At 40.3% G+C, this 23,250-nt stretch overlaps 1 protein-coding gene across 1 annotated transcript in view; it reads left to right on the top strand.

Annotated features, from left to right (window-relative positions):
- The window catches only part of vwa5b1 (von Willebrand factor A domain containing 5B1), a 39,096-nt gene extending 18,586 nt beyond the window's left edge, over positions 1-20,510 (top strand). The window contains exons 10-22 of the mRNA XM_075475237.1: positions 834-1,036; positions 3,463-3,577; positions 3,776-3,961; positions 4,218-4,419; positions 4,947-5,146; positions 5,965-6,211; positions 7,141-7,434; positions 11,343-11,480; positions 11,717-11,845; positions 12,430-12,501; positions 12,928-12,997; positions 14,810-14,933; positions 16,423-20,510. Of these exons, the coding sequence (XP_075331352.1) occupies positions 834-1,036; positions 3,463-3,577; positions 3,776-3,961; positions 4,218-4,419; positions 4,947-5,146; positions 5,965-6,211; positions 7,141-7,434; positions 11,343-11,480; positions 11,717-11,845; positions 12,430-12,501; positions 12,928-12,997; positions 14,810-14,933; positions 16,423-17,082 (2,640 nt within the window). The 3' untranslated portion in view covers positions 17,083-20,510. The remainder of the gene's footprint in view (positions 1-833; positions 1,037-3,462; positions 3,578-3,775; positions 3,962-4,217; positions 4,420-4,946; positions 5,147-5,964; positions 6,212-7,140; positions 7,435-11,342; positions 11,481-11,716; positions 11,846-12,429; positions 12,502-12,927; positions 12,998-14,809; positions 14,934-16,422) is intronic.
- The last annotated feature ends 2,740 nt before the right edge of the window (positions 20,511-23,250 follow it).

Below are 23,250 nucleotides of genomic sequence, written 5' to 3'. Positions count from 1 at the left end.
GGTTCTTTTCCTTTTGATCCAAATCGTATACATTTTGGTTTGTACACTTCAGCATTTTGTTACTGCTTCACTCTGTGAAGTGTTTTAGACTGTTTTAATGATCTAATGATCATTTTATATCTAATTATCATTTGTACTGCACAGTTTAATTTATTGCTGTCAGCATAAAATTTAAATTCTTTCCTCAGGTGAGTTTATGTTAACTTGGGTCAGTAGCAGGGATTTTATTGCCAGCTTTGATTTACATTTAGAAGTTGTGAAGAGGTTAGTGGAGATGATAAAATGAGAAAGTAAAAAGAAAAAAATTTGTGAACAAAAATGTTTATATGTTTGCTTGAGATGTTTTTTTTCCATTTTAAAGACAACTCAATATGTATAAGGGGGTATTGATCCAACTTTGTGAACTTAGTCAGACCTGGCAAAGATGAAAATAAAGTGGGTCTGAGCCTAAAAACAAAAATGACTGACAGGTGTCTTCCCATATATGATATGATTTCCAAGTTTTTTCCAGAGATGAAAGTAACTCCTGAGGAAGAGCTCACTTAAGTTTATTCTAGTGAATGTGCAATGCAGTTGTTGTTCCTTAAGGTTTCTTTCCACTTAAGACAACTACTTCTTGTATTGAATTACAGCCATCAGCAACATAGCCTGTACTGCCACCTTCTGGCAAGACACCTCAGCATAGTTAACTTGCTTTAATCAGTCATTGGAAATTTGTCCGATTAATAATTCTTAAAAAAAATTTGTAATAGTTTCAAAAGATTACTCCAGAATAGCTTCTTTAGCGAATGGCGACCTTGGCGTTACAGCACCTTTTCATCCTCATGATCCAGGAAGCCCTGGCCCTGGCTTGTGAATTTGTCAGAAAGATCAGAGCTGACATGGGGGGGACCAACATCCTGGCACCCCTCACTTGGATTGTGAGGCAGCCGATGTTTAGTGGACACCCCAGACTGCTGTTCCTGCTCACAGACGGGGCCGTCAGCAACACGGGCAAGGTTATTGAGCTGGTTCGCAGCCACGCTCGCTACATCAGGCAAGTATTACTGTTAACATGTTTAGAGTTAGAACAATGAGTTACATTGTTAGGGATATTCCCAATACTATATTACAACAATGTTTATTGTCAAACCCATTCTGGTCTCTGATCATTGATGGTAACTGTGTTCCATACTGTATCTGCCGGCAGACATTGTAGCTGCTTGGTTTCTAAGATTTGCAGTGACACCAGTGGCAGAAAATCTACAAAAGAAAATCTACATTGTGTCAAAGTAAATGTTAATTAATTAATCAACTTGGCAATAATAATATATAATTACTTATAAGATTTGTCAGCGAATTAAGAAGATGCAACACCCTTCTATGGAGCTGTAATCCTCTCAAAATGAAATCCAGAAACATGCAGCTTGTTGTGTCAGTGCCATACATTATAAATCACTGGAAAGAATCTGACATCTGGACTTTCTGGAGCGGTCCATAACTGGTTCAGGTCCTACTTAGAAGGCTGGAGTTATTTTGTTACAATTGGTAGCTATGAATCTGAGCGAGTGGCCATGACTTGTGGAGTCCCCCAGGGGTCAATTCTTGGACCTCTTCTGTTTAACTTGTGCTGTGTCAGTGTCTGGAGGAAGTAAACACCTGGATGAGAGAGAATTTTCTACAATTAAATGAAGACAAAACTGCGATCATTCTGTTTGGTAGCAAAGAAAGGAGGGTCAGCGTTGGTAAATATCCTGAGACTCGGGACCTTACAATCACTGAACAAGTTCGTAACTTTGGAGTGTTGATAGACTCAGATCTGACTTTCAGCATCCACATCAAAGCTGTCACCAAGGCAGCTTTTTACCTCCTCAGAAACATCAACAGAATTAAAGGTTTCCTCTCCCAAAAAGACCAGGAGAAACTCATCCATGCATTCATCTCCAGTAGACTCGATTACTGTAACGCTCTTTTAACTGGACTTCCCAAAAAGAGCATTAAACATCTGCAGCTCATCCACAACGCTGCTGCTAGAGTTTCAACCAGGACTAAGAGATCCGAACACATCACACCAGTTTTAAAATCTTTACACTGGCTTCCAGTCAGTCACAGAATAGATTTTAAAAGCCTGCTGATGGTTTACAAATCCCAGAACGGTTTAGGCCCAAATGCATCTGTGACATGTTCAGAGAATATAAACCCAGCAGAGCTCTTAGATCCAAGGACTCAGATCAGCTGGTCCAGTCCAGAGTCCAGACTAAACATGGAGAAGCAGCATTTAGCTGTTATGCTGCAAACAAGTGGAACAAACTGGCAGTGGAGATTAAACTTTCACCAAATGTAGACATTTTTGAATCCAGGTTAAAAACACTTCTTTTCTCATGTGTCTATGCATGAAATCTGCACGGTATCTTTAATTTATATGGACTGTTGCTTGTTTTTAAATTCATTTAAATTATTTTATTTGTTTCTCTTTATATTCTTTTATGTATTTTTAATGCTTCTACCACTCCCTGCTGCAATGCTTTTATTTTATGTAAAGCACTTTGAATTGTTTTGTACATGAAATGTGCTATACAAATAAATTTGATTTGATTTGATTTGACTGGAAAGCAACGTTTACACTGCTGTATGAGATGGAATGATCAAAATTGCGTCGAAGCTAAGAGAAATAAGAAACAGCATGTCAAGCTGTCAACTTTGCGGGGGCGCCGATGGCACAACAGATCTGCAGTGCTCTGGGAAATCATTCTCTTTTTTCCGCCTGCATCTAAATCTCACACAGTGAAATCCCTGTCACTGGAAATAATTGACCTTTGTCTTCCCTTTTTTAATGGATGAATGCCCCCAGATAACTGCATTAAGTGGGTCATTATCACACCATGCTTACAAATCCACACAGCCAGAGACTCAAACAAGGATTGTTCTGCCTCCACCTCTGGCACCCTCTATAGTTTCATTACCCCCTGAACCAGGGTTTGAATCCCATTCCTACTTATCTTTACCTCTTCTATTTCTACCCCCGACCCGAACCAGGGTTTGTATCCCCACCCCGCTATGACTGGTGTGCAGTTGGTGAGAGGCTGGGGTAGCTTGTGGTTGTGGAAAAAAATATGGTTGTTGTGGTGTGAGGAGCACTGATGGCTGGCATTAGGGGAGTAACTCTGGGACGCCAGTGATCACTGTCTAGCCTCCTGGAGGTGTTGTGGGCCCAAACTAGATGGAACATTGATGAAAGGAGGTTCCCACCTGATGACCCCAATGACATGTTGGTCAGCACTGCTCACTTGTCTATATAGGGATTATGAGGAATTATTCACTGAGCCTGGTCCATTTTTTCTCTAGCACAAGTTTCTTGTGTTTACCTTGGATCAGTTCAGAATATCCATGTTAGGGTTTTAACTACACCTTTTTTATTTATCTATGAAATGTGTGCACATCCAGAGAAGACATTTGTTATCTTGGATCTGTGTGTTTGTGCAGATGTTTCACGTTTGGCATAGGACAGAATGCTTGCAGAAGGCTGGTTGGGGGACTGGCGACAGTTTCCAAAGGAACAGCAGAGTTTCTGGCCGAAGGAGAGAGAGTGCAGCCCAAGGTACTCATTTCCAGCTATGAGTGTCACTCCTAATGACGGCCTACTATTCTGAGGGCCACTGAAGAGCCATTATGCAGTGGTTTCAAAGCACTGAGTGTCTGCTACTGATGCCAATTAGGAAATATTATCTCACAGACAAAATTTGCTTCATGTGGTACTCAGAGAGAAGCTGTGTTTTACATTTGCTTCATTCCACAGATGATAAAGTCGCTGAAGAAAACCATGTCTCCAGTCCTCAGTGACATTTCCATTGAATGGCTCTTTCCTGAAACCAAAGAAGTGCTGCTCTCTCCAGTGGGCAACACTTTCCTTTTTCCAGGGGACAGTCTGATTGGCTACAATGTGGTTTGCGACACCACCCGTTACCATGACAACCCAAAATCTGTAAGTCACCTGATGAAAATCAACAATTAACTGCATGACTGTGTTTCAGAAAAGGGACCTTTTCTGTTTGAAACAAGTCTAATCATCACATAAATCACTGCTCTGCTATCACAGAGAGCTATTTGAAGTGAATCCCGGCAATATTAAAAACAAGCCACTCTAAAAAATTTGTCGAAATCAAACCTTTTGAATGGTTTGAACAAAATAACCAAAAGGCAATTCTGTCGATGTATCACCCCACTCCAAATCTCAACAGGATAAGAGGAGGCGATACAGCATGATGCGCTCTACAGAGTCAGCCAGCTCAGTGTTTTACCATTCCCAAGAAGAGGAGCCGGCAAAGACGGATGTCGACAGTCAGGGGTCCCACAGGGAAGGACCCTCTGGTGGCCTGTATGACTCCTACCATGACTCCACGATAAACAGCAGTTCTGTCATTACTGAGCCAGATCTCATGGGTAGGAATTTAGAGTTTACACAAGTTCATGCTTCCTGTAAGAAGGGACTACCCCTAATTTATAATGTTAAACTGTGTGCTCTTGTATTTGCTGTTGGGTCTAGTTTATGCAGTAATCAGGTCATTCATTTAGATGGATTTATACATTTTAGCTCCACTATTGGAAGGGTGTGTTAATCAGCCTACCTCTGCATTTAAAACCTCAGTGTCAATTTGACAACTGACACGAAATTATAAATTTGGTATTTATAGTACCCACACTGAGACCTTGGAATTTGGTAACTTGTTAATATTTTTATATAACCCCACCAAAATACTCAAGGACATGGGTCTGTATTTTCACATAGCTGCTCTGTAAAATCAGTGTTCTGCAATTGTGTGATTTCCATTCACTGAATAAGACCATGAGAGTGGGATGGGAAAGAAACCAGCTCATAAATTAGTAAGAAGATTTATTATTATTATTAAGAATATTTGAATACATTTTTTAATTTTTACTATTACTATTTCTTTCTTTAATTTTGACAGCTGGTTTTGATGAGACATCACCGAGGAGGCGTGCCTACAGCACCAACCAGATAGCTGACTACAACCCATCAAAGAAAGCCTACACTCCCAGTGACCCCACCTCTGTAGTGCCCAAGAATCCACTGAGGAGAACCAAAGTCCAGGAGCTGATAGGTCAGATGAGCCCTGAACATGAAGTACAGTGGAAGAATGACTACCAGGTGATCCAATACTGTGAACACTGTTCACATGGTCAATTTTCTCCAGTTTTTAAACTGTGTCACATGTTATTTTTTATTCTGTTTCTTATTTAGCTGTAGCTCACACTGGGTATTTAACATGCATGGCACATTTGCACGCAAAATAAACCCCTATCTTATGATAACGGTAAGACAATCTAAATTCATTTATTTAATTAAAGAGTATTCAAACACATATATAAAATCCTATTTGAATTCAGACTGTGTTCCCAGATTACATAGCCAACTAACCTTCATCTGGACAAGAGTATAGTCAAGAGTGGGCTAATGTGACTTACTCAGTAATTAAGGACCAAATTAATGAATGACAATTAGGTTTGACTGTAACTCAGGGAGCATTATAACATGACATAACAGAATTATGAAAAGGACATTATATCTGCTCTTCTAAATCCGGCTGAAGATCCATTGCATCCTTGCTCCAGTTAGATACGGCCTATAAACTCTCTATTTAAATTAAAGGAGTACAGCATGAGAAATGGGAATATGACGGCCATTTCACCTCTCAAAGATGATCAAATATCATTCTGGTAATCTCTGAATGTTTTTCTGCACGCAACGATGATTTGCTGCTTGTCGTTTTGCTGATCAGATAAGAAACCCTTAAAGAGATTGTGATGGGCATTTGTTCTCATTTTGTATTTTCTAACAAAGAGAATCTTTATGTGATGTATCTCTTGAAAACAACAGTAAAATATGAACTGGTTCGAACAAACAGAATGATGACAATCCACATAGTGCTATTGATTGTGAATTAAAGGGCATTCTACTGTATTCAGTCACAGCTGGCCAGCCTGTCTGCCACATCTTTCAGAGGACAACCTGCCAGCTGTCGTAAGAACCTTCCTTACCAGGAGTTGCCTCTGCAGCAGAAAGATGATTTGGGGCCTAATTCCCTGCCCCAGCAACAATACAACCCTCAGGCAAGCGATGGTAGCATGCCGTCTGCGGTTAAAAACCATGTTGGGGAAGATGGGTCCAGGTCATCAACAGACAGCCCTTCTGTTGGCAGCATTGGAGACACAGGTGAGAACACAACCTCTCCAGCTAATGATATATAATGTAGCTAAAATCAACTGAAAAAAATTCAAAGAATAAAAAAAAGTAGGTAAATTTTGCTAGATGACATCAGACATTAATTAGCATATGTCATTGTGTCCTTATGTCATATATACATTCTTTCTTTCTTAACCCCTTCACATCTGTTTGCTTCTCTCCTTCCTTCTGTGCTTACACGTACTATATTTTAGTATAGCCAGTATTTAGCATTCAGTATTTTCAGTTTTTGTTGTCAGGCAGCAAAACAAGTCTGACATTGTGACTGATAAGTGCCCAATTAGTTTGTTCAGCTGCAGTTCATTTGCAGGCATTATTGTGAGGCTGCTGCTATGTCCTAATAAAATCCTCATTTTAAAACCTAGTGTCATGTAAAATCATCCTCCATTTGAATTAAAGACAGTGTCCATCTAGTTATTTTACCTATATTTACATGCACAGTGATAACTCTGAGAGAAAATTGATATTGGTAGTGTCTTTTGAACAGATTCTCTAGTTGGGAGCCAGCTGCTATGCGGGGGCTGCTCTCTGTTTCTGTTGTACTATTGCATTGCACCATTGGGAGATAGTGAGCCTGCCTGGTTCTTCTCACTCACTATAATGCACAGCTGACAGGTAGATCCTGTCTGTAGGAGCATACATACATATTATTAACTCACTTATCTGTGATGTATCTAATGTTTGTCTTAAAAGTTCATTGAAAGGTCATTCATAGGTCATATTTTAGAAAACATTTTCTTTATTCTGTTTAAGATGACAGAGCATTCAAAACCAAGCATACTTTTTTCAAAATTGTTTTTATTCAAACAGTTTTCCAATAATTGAAGTGCAGCTCAAGGAAAAGTGAGACCTGATAAACGAACATTCAGGAATCATAGCTTGTTCCTGTGATATTTCAGATGGATATGGACACCAGTTGTGTCAAGCAGAAACACCACTAGAGACTCAGATGTCAGATCTGGGCGCCGCTAATCAGCACAAAGGTGACTGCAAGGCAGTGGTGTCAGGACTGCTGTGTGGGAAACCAATGAAGTGGGAGGTGGTCTTTGATGTCGATCCCTTTCTAAATGGCCGGGAACGTGAGGAAAAGGTTCACGAGGAGCTGTGGAATGAAACCTTCCACCACTTGGCTGGACACTCCATCATACACGACTTTGAGCACATGGCGGATCAAGAGTGTGAGATAGAGCATGGTAAGCTGTGCTGGGAGAAATTGGGGGATTTTGAGTCAACTTTCAGACTTAAAAAAAATTCTTCAGGAATTCTTTACAGCCTAAATCAGGGATGTCCAAAGTTGGTCCTTGAGGGCCGCTGTCCTACAGGTTTTAGATGTTTCCCTGCTTCAACACACCTGATTCAGGTGAAATAGAGATCTCTTCAAAAGATTGTTAAGTTCTGCACAAGCCTGCTAATGATGCATTGATCTTAATCAGGTGTGTTGAAGCAGGGAAACATCTAAAACCTGCAGGACAGAGTCCTAGAGGACCGGATGTGGACATCCCTGGCCTAAATTAATGTTTGGCTACAAGAAAGACGCATATTACAATTACTGGTGAGATTGTTAGCTGGAATTTTCTCCTTATGTGAGCTAAAGAGAAAACAAACAAACATAAAACAAAACAAAAACATACACACACAAGGGGGCTCCTCTATTAACAATATCATTGTATGAAATGACCAGTGTCTTTAATTATATATGTGTTGCATCATCTATTGTTTGGATTAAAGCAGTCCATTTCTCCCATTTCCTGGAAAAGGTCGTTCATCTAGATCTGAGAGATGAAGTCATCTTTTCCATTGTACACAAATGTTTCACTCTGTCCATCCATTTGTTCAGGCTTTAAGGATCAGTTTTATACCAGCACTTTGCTATAGATTTTTTACAAGCGATCATCAGTATTTTACAAAGATACTAGTCTTTTTTAATGACCACATTCTCATTTAGGACACAAAAATAAAGGACCATTACAAAGGACCTCATGCATGAACATTTTCATATTTTTGTTCTAAATTTCTCTCACTTTTTTCGTACAAAGGTCTTGTACGAAAACGCCACGTCAGATTCAACAAACGCTCTGAACTCCGGAAAAAGTGTACAAACGACCTGCGTAAATGATGAATGCCACCTGTGCGTATTTAAGTGTACGTGCACGAGGATAGTAGATTTGCATACTCCACGCCCAAAATTATACCATATCGTGCTTCCTTTCTCCTGTGCCAGGAAGTTTTGAGTGTTGAGTCATGAGAATGGCATCAAGGCACAAAAAGAAAAACTTTATGGGCTCTGAGATTGAAGTTCTGCTTTCAGAGATCCAAAAAGGAAAATCTGTCATTTTTAGCAGTGTCAGCAGTGGAATTACGGGACCTGCTAAAGCGAAGAAATTGGAAGCAATTACAAGTGCTGTTAATTCTGTGTCACTTGTAGTTCGTAATGTCAGCGAAATAAAAAAGAAATGGTTTGATATGAAAATGGATTAAAAAAAATGTCTCGCCATGGCCAGGCGCTCGATGACTGCAACTAAAGCTGCGCAATCAGTTGTTGCCTCATCATGATGACAGTTTGATGGGCCGGTTAATGAGGGGGGGTCTTCTGGTACCACAACTTCTGGTCTGCCTGGGCTGGGTCAGGTAGTAGGAGACACTCGTTCATGGCAATATTTTGCAAATCTGGCATGCCTTCTCTGGGCTATAGAGCAGTTTGCCCCCCGCTGTATCGAGACACACCCAGCTGGCCTTCAGCTCAGTGGGCTGCACAACGGCATGGATGCATTGATGCGTATATGTGTGCAGTCTATTGCTCCGATTATGTTTGGCAGTCCAGCCAAGGCATGAAAGTCCCTCCTAATTTGTACTTGTTGGACAGCGGTGTATGGGAATTTGATGTACCATGGGTGATAAACTGATGAGAGTTTTGATGACCAAGGGGAGCCCATGACTCACAGAGGACTGGGACACACCCGATCTGTCTCCAATCTCCCTCTGAAAGGTTCCCGTGGCCAAAAATACAAGGGTGATGAGGACCTGGACGTGTGGTGGAATTGGGTTTGATCGGTGTGTTTCTCTCTGGAGTTGTGGCTCTAGCAAGCAGCACAGTCCTTGGCAATCTAAATCGCTTCCCATTGACCTTGTTATATACAGAGTCAAATTAACCTTCAATTAGTGCATAATTTAAGTTAAACAGAATAATGTCAGCATCATTGTGGGGTATAACGTATATATTTATTTCTGATTGCTTCAAAGTAATTAAATATACAATCCATTAGTCAAGCAAACTTGATTCGAATAACAGCAGACTTTTTTACGAAACTCCTACGACAGGTCTGGATCACTCGTAAATTCTGTTCGTACCTGAAAGAAAACGTAAAATACAAAAAGATTGGTGAATGCGCAAATTCTCTTAAATCACTCGTACGCACGACTTAAGAACAAATCTGTGCGTACGAATGGTTTTTGCATGAGGCCCGTTGTTAGGAACTGTGTATCTCAGAATCTTTCCCAGAGTCATGTATACATTACTCCAAAAAGTTTGAATTTTTGGGCACATGGAAGTGATCTGTGTAAATATTTCCGCACTGCCTCCAGCACTGTTGTTGTGACTGAGAGAATTTGCTTTTTAAAAGGGGTGTAATGAAAAAATTAATCAAATTTTTCCAGCCAAATATCCTCCACATCTTTGAACTCGTAGATGAATGCTGTGCACTCCACATGGAACGCCAATCCTCATCTGATATTACTATGTTTAGTTCTTTCTCCAATTTTGCTTTAATATATCCTGTGTTGTTCCCATTCTGTTACTGGAGACCCTGATAGATTTTAGAAATAATTAGTCTAACTCTTCTTGAGACATTTTTGCTTCGTGGCAGCATTCTCTTGCGAAAAGAGGCCACTGCCATCAGGGAATGTCGTTTCCATTAGCAGGTGTACTTGGTGAGTAACACTGTTTGGGCTGGTGTTACATATTAAAGTGTCACACCCATGGACTCACGTTTTTAGTTTCATGTTTTAGGTTATGTTTGTTTTCAGTCCAGGTTTAGTTTTTTGTCATGCTTTAGTTTCCCTGCACTCTGTTTATTAGTTCACTCACTTCATCTGTGTTTTTTCCCTCAGCTGCACTCACTCCCCAATCACTCTCACCCCCTATTTAGTTTTCTGCCTCCCCTGTCAGTTTTGCCGGATCTTTGTTGTTGATTGTCACGTTTGCCCTCCTATGCCAAGTTTATTGTTATCCATGTTCCACGTCGTTGTTACCAAGCTAAGTATTTATTTATTCCTTGCCATGTCAAATATTTTTGTTTGTTCCTTATGGCTACGTTTTTCTCCGGCTCAGCCGCGCTTTCTGTTGTTACTTTTTTTATTTTTTTTATTTTTTTGTTAATAAATCACCCTTTACTTTTAAAGTCCGCATCCGTGTCCTCCATCCTCACACAAACCTGACATTAAAGTATCATAAACATAAATGTAAGGACCCAAGGCTTCCCAGCAGACTATTTCCCAAAGCACACTGCTCCTGTTGGCTTGCCTTCTTTCCTTTGTACACCCTGGTGTCATGTCTTCCTAAGGTAAGTGAAACACAGATGTAAAAGACGTGTTTCATCAGACCAAGCTACCGTCTTCCTTTGCACTATGGTTCCTTTATTGGAGATTGAACTGACAACATACCACTGCCTTCAACCTCCATGTGCATCAATGAGCCTTGGTCACCTATGACCCTTTTGTCATTCCTGGGAACACATTGTTTGGTCCAAACTACATCAGACAGAGAACGTTTCACAAGACCTGTAATTATTGCGATGCTGTGACCCAGCTGTCTAGTCATCAAAATTCTTCTCATGTTAAAGCTGTTCAAATCCTTATACTAAATACATTTTTTTTCTTCTTCCAACACATCAACTTTTAAGAGAGGATGTTTACTTGCTGCCAAATTCATCTTACTTACTGCTAAGTGCCTTTGTAACAAGATATGAATAGTTTTCTTATTTAATGTGTAAGTGGTCATTGTGTTATTGCTAATTGGTGCATATGTTATATATGACTTATGTATAAACTTACTGTTATTAAGATTTAATGTTAAGTAAGTATTTCTTGCTTTTGGTATTCACAGGTTCTGGCAGGAAGTACCAGTTATATGCCATTCACACCAGCAAAGCCTGTAATATACTGAGCAAATACACAGCCTTTGTTCCCATTGACCTGGACACCAATGAATATTTGCAGACGGGCGTTGAGTACATAAACCCTGGTAAGTAATACGGCTTAGATGTGAAGATGTGAAACAAGTCATTTAAGTTGAAATCGAACAGAATGCCAAATATTCTCTAGTTCCAACTGTTAAAATTAACTGCCTATCTGTGTTTGGTATCATTACAAATTAGGTATTCAATGTGTTTGGGATCAAAATGAATCTTTACAAAAAGATCAGATTGCGCAACTAAGGTTGCCAGCTCATCCCTACTTGTGTTTAAATTTTATTTTGAGGTGAATGTCTGAAGAGGGGCTCTAGGTCTCGGTCAGGGAGTCGGAAAAACAGAGGTTACTCCATCGGGCTGGGTCGCTCACAGTCTGGCGGCATGTCGGAGGAAGCTGAAGATGTCCTGCTCCTAAACAGTAGGCTGTATTTCTTTATTCTTAGCTTACATATCACTCTGAGAGTATTAACCAGGAAGAGGTTTAAAACATAAAGTTGATTCATAACCAATGGGAAATGGCTTGAAAAAAAGGTGCTATAGAGGAAGGCCAAAGGGCTTCTTATTGAGGATTGAAACTGTAGAATGAAAGGAGCATCATTCTTTGTGGTAAAATTGATTCATGTTTATGAGTTTATATCATATTAAACCTGCCTTTATTTGAAATGGAAAGGTTGCAATTTTATATCAGCAGCTCCCTGAGTTTGGAGACATTGAATCTTCAGAAAGCTTTGTGTGCTGCATTAAAAATACAACTTTGGCAAAAGGACACAGTATTTTAAAATGATCTTCAGTGATGGCATAGCAACAGCGCGAGCTCAGGAAAGCAAGCTGCTGGAGCATCTGCCAGTTCAGGGGGAAGGTACACAGGGAGCACACATGCTGATGTGCTGCATCAGTGGTTGCACAATCCTCTCTTTTTAATACTCCTCCTGGGATTTAGAATGATCAAAACTAAAACAGGGTGCAGCTGACAGTTGATTTCAAGTCTGATCATTGTCTCAGATGGAGAAGATGGTGTCTCTCCTTGTGGCACCCCACCCTCTGCTGGCTGGGAGAGATGCAGCTTCACAGAGGGTAAGTGTAACACATCAGTCGGTCAGTTATTTTTCTGCTCAAAGACCTTTGATGTACAGCATCTGGTAGGCTGTTGTCATTTTCTGGGCAACACGGGTGCATTGTTCTGAAAGTAAAACATGAAATTACTGACATTTTAGTTTGTCTTCTTTTAAGTGATGACAGAGTTGACTTTTGTTTGTATCGACAAACTGAACAATGAGCATATCCTGAGGGCAAACGAGAGATTTCAGCTGGCAGATAAAGCTGCTGGAATATACTGAATGTCTTTTGTCGTCACTGTTACATCTCTGTTGGAGTGTTGAGAAATTTCATAAGGGTGACGAATAATTAGCGATTAAAAGCAAAGTGACAAGGAATGCTTTTGCGTCTTTCTTTCCCTCCTCTGTCTGACTCTCTACCCCTGTCTGCTTCTCTGTCTCCAAGTCTCCCAAAGGAGTCCGTCCGTGACGTCTGACCAATCACAGAAATCGGTTGAGAGCCTTTTTTCTGCCAGGTGGGTGATGGGAGGTTGGCTGGCGGCATAAACGTGTGCCCCAACTGCACAAGCAAGCCCAGAGATTCAAGTGTTATAACTCAGCTGCCTCAAGGGGCCGAGACTATTTTGAATTCCTTCATCTTTATTCATTTCTTCCAGTGGATTTCGACTTTTGAGCTCAATGAATCAGGAAATTCATATTAATTGTCATTAACTGTGAACATGTAGTGAAAAAATGTTAATTAGATTTTGTTTTTCTCTTAAAAAGCAAGAGTAAGAGTTTACATCTATATTAGCAGATATGTGTTTTCTAAATTGGGTTTTCTGTTTTGCTCTTGCAATTTCTAAAACTGGAGTTTTTGAGGGGGAGAAATCTTGGCACGTTTCCAACTCAGCATCACCAAAAATAATCCACCCAAAAGAAGTAAAGAAAAGGCCAAAGTGCTACGATCACTTGAAACACAGAATGGTTGCACATATTTTCAGACCTTCTCTCCTTGAGATCCTCTATATATTTTAATTCCCTCGTGCATATGGAAAGGGTCAGAGTCAAGGAAGACATTAGAGGAGAAAGAATCTTGCTCAACCGGCCAATCGTGTTGTGAAATTTTAAAAAAGAAAAATAATTGCAGTCAGCTAAGTTCTAAAGTCAGGCAACTACTCTAAGATTAGAAATCCACAACAATAACTTCTAACATTAATTAAGTAATTGCTCAGATTTACTTTAGTCTTTGGTCCTTAGAAATATTTCATACTTCAGCATGCACAGCAGGAACTCAATAGCTGAAATGTAAAATCATGGTGGTATTCATCCACAACCATTTGTGTTTAGAAAGGGAACTAGAAGGTTCAGATCATTATTATTATTATAAGGGCCAGTAGGAGTTAAGGAAGGAGTTGTTGTATCTATTATTTTAACCAAGCAGGAGCCATTTGGATAGCTTTATGACTAGAGTTGAATTTTTCACTGATTTCTAATTATTGGTATTTGTTTGAATTTGAAGGTCATCATTATTCTTTTTAGAGTTTTTATCAAGTATTTGTTTGTCAGGGAACCAGATTAAGGCTGTATGGAGAAGGTGTACGAGACTGATGGGAGGTCTGAACAGAGCCAAAGAGCTGAAGATGTTTTCCAATAGATTCAGTTCAAAACAACACTCAGCATGCCACTCACCTGCCTCCAGCTACACGGAGGTCCACAAAATTTCACTCCCAAATACGTGGGAAAGTAGGACCGAGGTTGGAAAATCGTGGAATATTCCTTTATGTTATCGTCATTGTCTGTACATGTTTTCATTTGCCGTAATGACCGGATAGCTCAAAAGAAGTGTACTGAAACAAGTGAGGTATACTACAGTAGTTTGTATGTCACACAAAGAAACAAGTAATTATTTAGGTCCATAAAGGGAATTTTTATTTAAGAAAAAAAAAAAAAAAAAAGTTCTTGGCCAGTGGAATTTTCTCACCTCACTTTAATTTTGTCTCATGAGTTAAAAGTTACTTTCAGACACTGATGCGAGGTCATGAAGATTCAGTCAGGGCCCTGTGCATGTTGTCCTTCACACATTCTTGGTCTATTTCAATAGTTGTTGAGATATTTCACTTTAGGTAAAGTGGTACACTGATGACATTTCTGTCCCCAGAGTCACACTTGCTAAAAATTATTGCCTTTTTTTTTTTATAAAGCAAGGATCTATCAAAATCTATCATATTAATAAGAGCCATTTTTTTCCAATCCTAATAGAAGAAGTAGATCAAACATAACAATGGTGTACGCCATACAAAGCATACGCTTTGCTTCACATCTGCATTCCCCCTCTCCTTTGCAAGGTTGGCCCTCAGCAGGACTCGCCTCCTGACTCGAGCTGCGAAAGGATTCATGTGTCGATCTCACAGCAAGTCGGGCGATTCAATCGGAGACAGTGAGAACGAGAACAAAGACTACATTCCTGTGGTGAGTAGCAGATCTATGCTGCACATCTGAATGCTCAGCCAACCTGCATGTTTTGTGATGGACATTTTATGCATGTATTTTCTATTTTCACTTTAAGTATTATCCATAACTGACCGCAGGTAAGAATAGTGCGGCTATCTTTTTTTTTTTTCAAAATCAGCGTAAAAGCAATTTATAAATTCTGTTTTAATTTTTCAGTCTTACAAGAGAAATTGCCAGTAATAAAATAAGGGTTAAAACAGTATCAACACTTAATATCATAGGATCATAACCTGCACCTCTGTGAACCAAGACATTGACAGAAGCCCTAATTATACAGCACATACTGTACCTGCTAGTCTGCTCGCTGCTATCCAACTTCAGCGGACAGAAAATATCTTTCAGTAATGTGTAACTGTAGAGGGGAGATCCATAAGAGATAGCTGTGCACAAACACTTTCTACCTCCTAACAAGGACTCCTTTTGCAAGACACATAACAAGCAGGTTATTGTAGCAGTAAATCATCCATCCATCCATTATCTTCCGCTTGTCCGGGGGTCGGGTCGCGGGGGCAGCTGCTTGAGCAGAGACCCAGACGTCCCTGTCCCCGGCCACTTCCTCCAGCTCTTCTGCGGGAATCCCGAGGCGTTCCCAGGCCAGCCGAGAAACATAGTCTCTCCAACGTGTCCTGGGTCTTCCCCGGGGTCTCCTCCCAGTGGGACGGGCCCGGAACACCTCACTGGGGAGGCGTCCAGGAGGCATCCTAACCAGATGCCTGAGCCACCTCATCTGACTCCTCTCGATGCGGAGGAGCAGCGGTTCTACTCCGAGCCCCTCCCGGATGACCGAGCTTCTCACCCTATCTCTAAGGGAGAGCCCGGACACCCTGCGGAGGAAACTCATTTCAGCCGCTTGTATTCGCGATCTCGTTCTCTAGGTTGCTACCCACAGCTTGTGACCATAGGTGAGGGTAGGAACATAGAGTGACCGGTGAATCGAGAGCTTCGCCTTCTGGCTCAGCTCCTTCTTCACCACGACGGGCCGGTGCAGAGCCCGCATCACTGCAGACGCCGCACCGATCCGTCTGTCAATCTCCTGCTCCATTTGTCCCTCACTCGTGAACAAGACCGCGAGATACTTGAACTCCTCCACTTGGGGAAGGATCTCGTTCCCGACCTGGAGAGGGCATTCCGGTGGAATGCCGGTAAATCATGTCTGTTATAAAGTATAGTAGTGCAGATGAAGAGTATGCATTCAAATCAATAGGTCATGTGCTGCCTCATTTCCTATGTTACTATTAACCTGAGAGCTAAAACTGCCAACAGAAGATTGTTTTTTAATTCAAATAAGGTTTAAGGGAAGAAGCAGTCAATATACTGGGTTAATAATGTCTGCAGTGAAAAAAAGAGTCAGTGAATGCAAGAATTGTTGAATTAAATATTTTTTTTTTTTTTGCATTTTCAATACCGCACCAGCTTCCTCTGATTTGTACTATTCCCCTCTATGCAGGTGCTGTTGCAGTTAGCTAATGGTGCGTTTCCCCTGGATACGGCTCTGTGTGAAGCCATTAACGTGCCAATGGAAAAGCTCAAATGGACATCCCCCTTCACCAGCCACCGCACTAGCCTGGGCCACCAGTCTCACTCCAGCAGCCGCCGCACTGACAGTGCTGATGGCAGCTGCAGATCACCGTTCGAACCAGACGTGCATCTACAAGCTTCTGAGCACACTGTAGGTGCCCACAGCCCCTCTAATTTATCCAGGAGCACTTGGCCTGACACTGGTCTCTCCTCATTGGTTGGTCCATCCACTGCAGTTGAGGCGCCACTCTCCCCACACCCCCAGCTGGATGGTGCACGGAGTTCAGGTTTAGGAGGCATAGAAATGGCATCACCTGGGGGCGTTATGAAGCAGATGCAGGATCTAGAGAGCATGGTGTGGGCAACAGCCGTGGCCCTCGCCTGGCTGGAGCACAGCTCTGCCAGCTATTTCATAGAGTGGGAACTGATAGCTGCCAAAGCCAGCATGTGGCTGAGTGCACAGAACATCCCAGAGGGGAAAGACTTTTCCTCCATAAAGGCTGCTGCTAATCAGCTCTTTATCATCCTCAGACACTGGGATGAAAACCTGCAACTGAACATGCTCTGTTACAACCCCAACAGTGTCTGAGAACTACCAGTTCAAGATGGATATAGACCACTGAATGGTACTCATTCCCATTTAATACTATGCTAACTGAGGCTGTTCTATTCACTGCCCAGCAGTTTTTCCTCTGAAGTCTGGTTTTGCTGTTGCCGTTGTGAGCAATGTGTTTTTAGTTCTGTTTGTGTGAAGTTCCTCAAAACATATCACAGATTCTTCAGAGACACGTTGTGCAAGCTGTTACCTCGCTGGTGCCATAAACAGTAGCTGGATCTCTATTAGCGGGGGATCTCTCTGAATTATGCCACAGACTTGGATTTCAAGAAAAAAAAGTCAGTGTTGAAGTCATTGCATGTTGGACCACTGACCATCAATGTATGAGAAAAGCTATTATTGTCATCATATTGATGTTATGGGTAGAATGCTGCAAAACAATGGTAAGAGAAAACTGTTCCATTGGTTGTCACATAGTGTTGTGACATCTTTATTGCATCTGAATTGATCGTATTGTGGAAAAAAATATTACAAAGAAGCATTTGGTTACTTACTAGCTGTACTGTTATTACCGTCTTCATGCCTGTTTCTATTGTAGTGTTATAACTTGCCTCTTTTGAGCTCAATTGTAGCAGAGACATAAAAATATGCAAAGAGTTGGAGAAAATCTTAAATAGTCTGTATGTTGACATATAAATTATATATGTGGTATAGGTGGAAGTCTATGAAAGTGTATCGTATAGAATGTAATTTGCTGTGTATTACTGAATGATATTTTTTTTTTTTTTTTTTTTTCTTAGCTTGTCTGAGTATACCTGTTTTATAGAGTAAGATCCAATAAAGATTGTTACTTTAAACAACATAAAAGACAAAGAGCCGGCTGCACAAGCAGTTTGCAAACTCAAAGTTGGCCTACTTAGAAACTAAAGGTTTAAAATGTAAGTAGATATTTACTTGAACATTAGTAGTTGCACCAAATAAACAAATTACCCTTTCGGAACAAAAAACAGAAAAAGACCTCTTTCAGACTTGAACAAAAATTTTCATGAAACTTCTAAGAAAACTAATAATAATATGTGTTAAGTTACCTTCATAAAATAGTTGCTATTTACCGTTTAATGTATGATTACAAGATTTACAATATATGAATAGTACAATATCTACATGTACAAATAATCACCCTTGAAAAGTAATGTTACAGCGCTTTATGGTTTATAGGGACTTTCGGTATAAAAATTTTAATTAAATGTTCAATTACACAATAACTCTGTAATGAGTTGAGTTAATTTAATAAAAAAAACTTTTTTAATTAATTTATAAAAAAAAATTCTGTGCGACCTCTGTGGCCCCTGGAGTGTGTGGGACCATTAAAATTAGCTAGTGTAGCAAATGTTATCGATCTAGCTTGAAAAGTTTAACAATATTATCTAATTGTCAATTGACTAATGCAGGTTACAGGTAAGGAAACAATGTTCAAGCTTCAGTTCAGTAAAACCCTGGTTTGTAGAATGCGTGCTTAATATATATCCATCTAAATGACAGATACAAGGAATTTCAAATCGGCTTTATTAGGGAGTTTGAGGTGTTTTCTGATGACATGAGTCTTCAAGAGTTGTTGAAGATAGAGGAGTTTTAATGGTGAAATTTGCTTGATACTGATTAGAAGTTGATGAACTTATGATTATGAACTTGTGACTTAGTAATGGGTTTGCAAACAGCTGGTGTAACCCAATCTTGTGGAATATGTGCACAAGATTGTGTGAGGCCTTTCACCATCCTGTTCTGGCAGTTGATGGTGCAAGGCCTCAGCTAGCCGTCATCGTCATGTCTAAATTACCTCAAGTGCCTGAACAAGGTTTAAAGTTGGTGGAATTATATATTTTTTCCTTTAAGTAATTAGAAGTTCCCTTTTTTCTTTCTTTTTTTTTTTTTAAACGTCAATTAATCTAGTGACTTATTGGTGTGTTGCACCATCAAGAGTAGCGGCCATTATTGTGGTCATGAATACTCCAGTTTCAAATTAAGGTAAAGAAATAACGTCACACTTTTGCAAAGGTTGACATTATTGACTGTTAATATCATTGACACCAAACAAATACAGGATACGCGAGGCAGCCATGATAAACATGCGTATGTGTAGTTAACAGTAACTGTATTTGAAGCTTTAAGCTAGCTCTTAGCTTAGCTCCCCCATAAGAATATCTACCCCATTCTTCAAAGTGAGTGCAGTCAACTGCAGCTGAGACACCAACTGCTCATAAGTACTTAATAAAACCCCACTTCGCCCAAAAAAAGAGAACAAAAGGAGGGGAAAAAAAAACTTTTTAGTGTAGTCTGTGTGAACACTGCAGCCTCTAAAGTGTCTTAGCCTATTATTAGAGTAACAAATCCGTTGTTATCTGTTGCGCCATGTTGAGCTTTACAGCTGCATGCTAGTCAATGCTTGATGAGCACATTTTGGCTAACAGCAGTGTTAGCCAAAATGTATGTGTTATTGGAATCTAAGTCCTTTCCATTCTTAACTCACTTGTGCTGAACATCTCGGGCCTTTGCATGCCCAGGTAATCTTTGTAAACTTTCAGACTTTAGTGAAGCAAAGGTTGAATTTTTTCACATTCATTATTTTTCCGAGTGGTGTAATGTTTCCATTGCTGTTGGAGTAGCTTAAAACTTTGCAGGTTTTTTTCTTATTTCCTTGATATTGTTGTCAAATTATGTTACACTGAAATTGATAGTTGAAAAAAAAATTGGACAAATTTCAGTACAGGTTGCTTTCCGATGCATTTTTTTTTTTTTTTTTTTTTTTAACGATTGCAGAAATGGTGACTTGTTTACTTTTGGTACTAATTGCCGTTAAGAGTTGGTAAACTTTCTTTCTCTAAACCTTTAATGTCCTGCTCTACCATCTGGTAGAGCCCTTTTTTTGTCATTATACTGAATGAAACTTGAAATTTGTGGAAGTAAACCTATTTGTGTAATCTCTACCACTTGATTTAGGTATGTAATGCTAAAAGTGAGTATATTAATCAAATGTTTATCATTTTAACATGTTAAAAAAAAACATTGATTTTCTTCTTTTCATTGCCCTGAAGAAATGTAAAATAATGTATGGAAAAAAATTGTGCCCTTCTGCATGAACACAGGTGTTTACATTTTATAATTTTTTGATGACGGAATTGCCACATTGGAGACAGTAGTGCAGTATTTTCATCTCACATGAAAAGTATGACGTAAATGTTATACAGTAATATTTTTGTGCTCTAATTAAAATGGTAAGTGCAGCTGTAATTGTAACTAAGTTTTATTTTTTAACGTAATGAGTCAGTTGTATAGTGTATTATCTTTCAACTTGCTGTTTGTGCCTTTATAAATAGTTGTTGACCATTTGGGGCTGTTAGAAGCTTCTGTTGTGTATTAATAATTGTTGATGCTACGTCCAGCTCTGCAGGTGCATGTAATAAATTCTACAACCATAATTATCCAGCTCCTCGGATTCTTGAAACAGATTGGGAAAGTTGCTTTTACCTCTGGTCCTGTTCCAGCAATTGGCCGTGGCTCTGGTAATTTTAGCAAGCTTCTCCTGCTTTATACCTGGCAATGGTCCACTTGCAACAATTTGAATCTTTTCTGGAATTGCAGGCATTGTTTTAACAGAGACAATATCCACCGAAACAAACAAGGTAGTAGAACCCTTATTGCACACGTGCACTTGGTGTTGATACAGGTTGCTCAGCTACACCATCCTGTTCTTCCTTGATTCTAACACTATTTTCTGATGGTAACTTTGATTATTCAAAAGACTTAATCCCTTCCCACCATACTGTTGAAAATGACCATATTCCTGTTATAATCTTCCTTATACACCCAGTTAGAAATCAAGCTGTTTATGATTTCCTTGTGAATAGCAGATTCTTCTGCCTTTGGCTTGTGAGGCTGCATCAACTCCCCACACTACCCTGCAGCTCCCATATGAAAGGTCAGGAGGACACTTTTCTGAGGATGGCACTGGTGAATGCTTGCTACATTACAAACAACCTTTGTGTTGAATGGCATCACAAAGTCTAACAAATTAGACTTTCAGTTTGTGATTAAAACATGGCGGAGGGATATAGATCATACTTCTATGACTGACTAAGCTATGTCCAGAGGATTATACATTTACTGGCCCGTCAAGGGCTTCAGGTCATGATGGAGGACTCGTTATGTTTAAGAAATCATTTCTGTCATCAGTCGGGGAACTGTGGGTCCTATTCTATCACAGCTGGACACAAAAATCGAAAAAGTAAATTTAGTGACTGCTAAGTTATTTAGATTTTTTATTATTGGTTACTGTGACATTGATGTTGACGATTCATCAGATAAATTTTCCTAATAGTTTTATTGAGCTCACTGTTTTAATCTTAGAATCTCAGAATGTTACACACATCTTGTTTTTTAGTCTTGGTGTAAATATTGGGTTTGTATCTTCTGAGTATATTTTTGTTTCAAATCATCATTGTGTCATATTTGATTTTTTTTTTGTTTTTATCTTAATTAGATTTTTTACGATGTCAAAATTAAGTAAACTCTAACTTACTCAACTATTTATCGGCAGGAATCATATCATATCATATCTGCTGCCTTCTATATGCCTTCTGGACAGAGCAAATGAGCTGAACACATTCTTCAACAGGTTCAGTTCAGGAACAAGCTCACCATCCTCCTCTCCTGTTCCCAGCCAAAGAGACATCCCACCCTCCTCTGACCCACAGCTTTCCTGTAACATCTCCACCTCCACCTCAGTCATGGATTCTTCTGCTTCCACTAGTTTGTCTTCAACCCAATCAGGAGATGCTGCTGTCCCCTTTGCCTCCCCCTCCCACTTTTCTGTTTCTAGAGGTCAGGTGAAGAGGCAGTTGGAGAGACTGAACCGGAACAAGGCTGCAGGTCCAGATGGTGTCAGCCCCCGAGTCCTGAAGGCCTGTGCAGAGCAGCTCTGTGGGATTCTGCAACACCTTTTCAACCTTAGCTTGACCCAAGAGAGGGTACCACTGTTGTGGAAGACATCCTGTCTGGTTCCGGTACCAAAGAAAACTCACCCTTCAGACATTAATGACTACAGACCTGTTGCCCTGACATCCCACATCATGAAGGTCCTGGAGAGACTCCTGTTGACCCACCTGTGTAAGCAAACCAGCACATATGAGGACCCCCTGCAGTTTGCTTATCGCCATGGAGTTGGAGTTGAAGACGCTATCATACACCTGCTTCAACAAACCCACAAAGCAGGTAGCACTGTGAGGATCATGTTCTTTGATTTCTCCAGTGCATTTAACACAATTCAGCCTGATCTGCTTCGTCTCAAACTCCAGAAGACTCAGGTGGAGGCCTCAACAATCACCTGGATTAATGACTACCTGACAAACAGACCACAGTTTGTCAGACTGAAGAATTGTGTATCTAACCAGGTGATCAGCAGCACAGGAGCACCACAGGGGACTGTACTCTCACCATTCCTTTTCACTCTGTACACTTCAGACTTCCAGTACAAGTCAGACTCCTGTCATCTACAGAAATATTCAGATGACTCTGCAGTGGTCGGGTGTATCAGAGATGGACAAGAAGCTGAGTACAGAGAGCTGGTGGACCGCTTTGTGGCATGGTGTGGGAACAATCATCTCATCTTGAATGTTAACAAAACAAAGGAGATGATTGTAGATTTCAGGAGAAACAGGGTCAGATCAAACCCTGTTTCCATCATGGGAGAAGAAGTGGAGGTGGTTGAGGAGTATAAATACCTTGGTGTTCATGTGGACAACAGACTGGACTGGAGACACAACAGTGAAGCCATCTACAAGAAAGGACAGAGCAGACTGTACTTCTTGAGGAAGCTAAGGTCCTTCAAGGTTCGCAACAAGATGTTGCAGATCTTCTACAAGTCTGTTGTTGAGAGCGTCATTTCCTCTTGCGTCATCTGTTGGGCCAGCAGCATCAGAACCAGGGACCTAAAAAGACTCAACAACCTGATAAGGAAGGCTGGTTCTGTTCTGGGGACGACTGTGGAACCTCTGGAGACAATAATGCAAAGAAGGATTTTGCATAAAATCAAGAGAATTATGGACAACCCTGAACATCCTCTCCATGAGACTGTTATCGGAAAACAGAGTCTCTTCAGTCAAAGGCTTCTTCAGTTTGGATGCAAAACGGACCGCTACAGGAAAT

Source organism: Odontesthes bonariensis, chromosome 10 (genome assembly GCF_027942865.1).
Source record: "Odontesthes bonariensis isolate fOdoBon6 chromosome 10, fOdoBon6.hap1, whole genome shotgun sequence".
NCBI lineage: Eukaryota > Metazoa > Chordata > Actinopteri > Atheriniformes > Atherinopsidae > Odontesthes > Odontesthes bonariensis.
The sequence above is the reverse complement of the archived record's forward strand: the minus strand, read 5'-3'. Positions and strand labels throughout refer to the sequence as shown.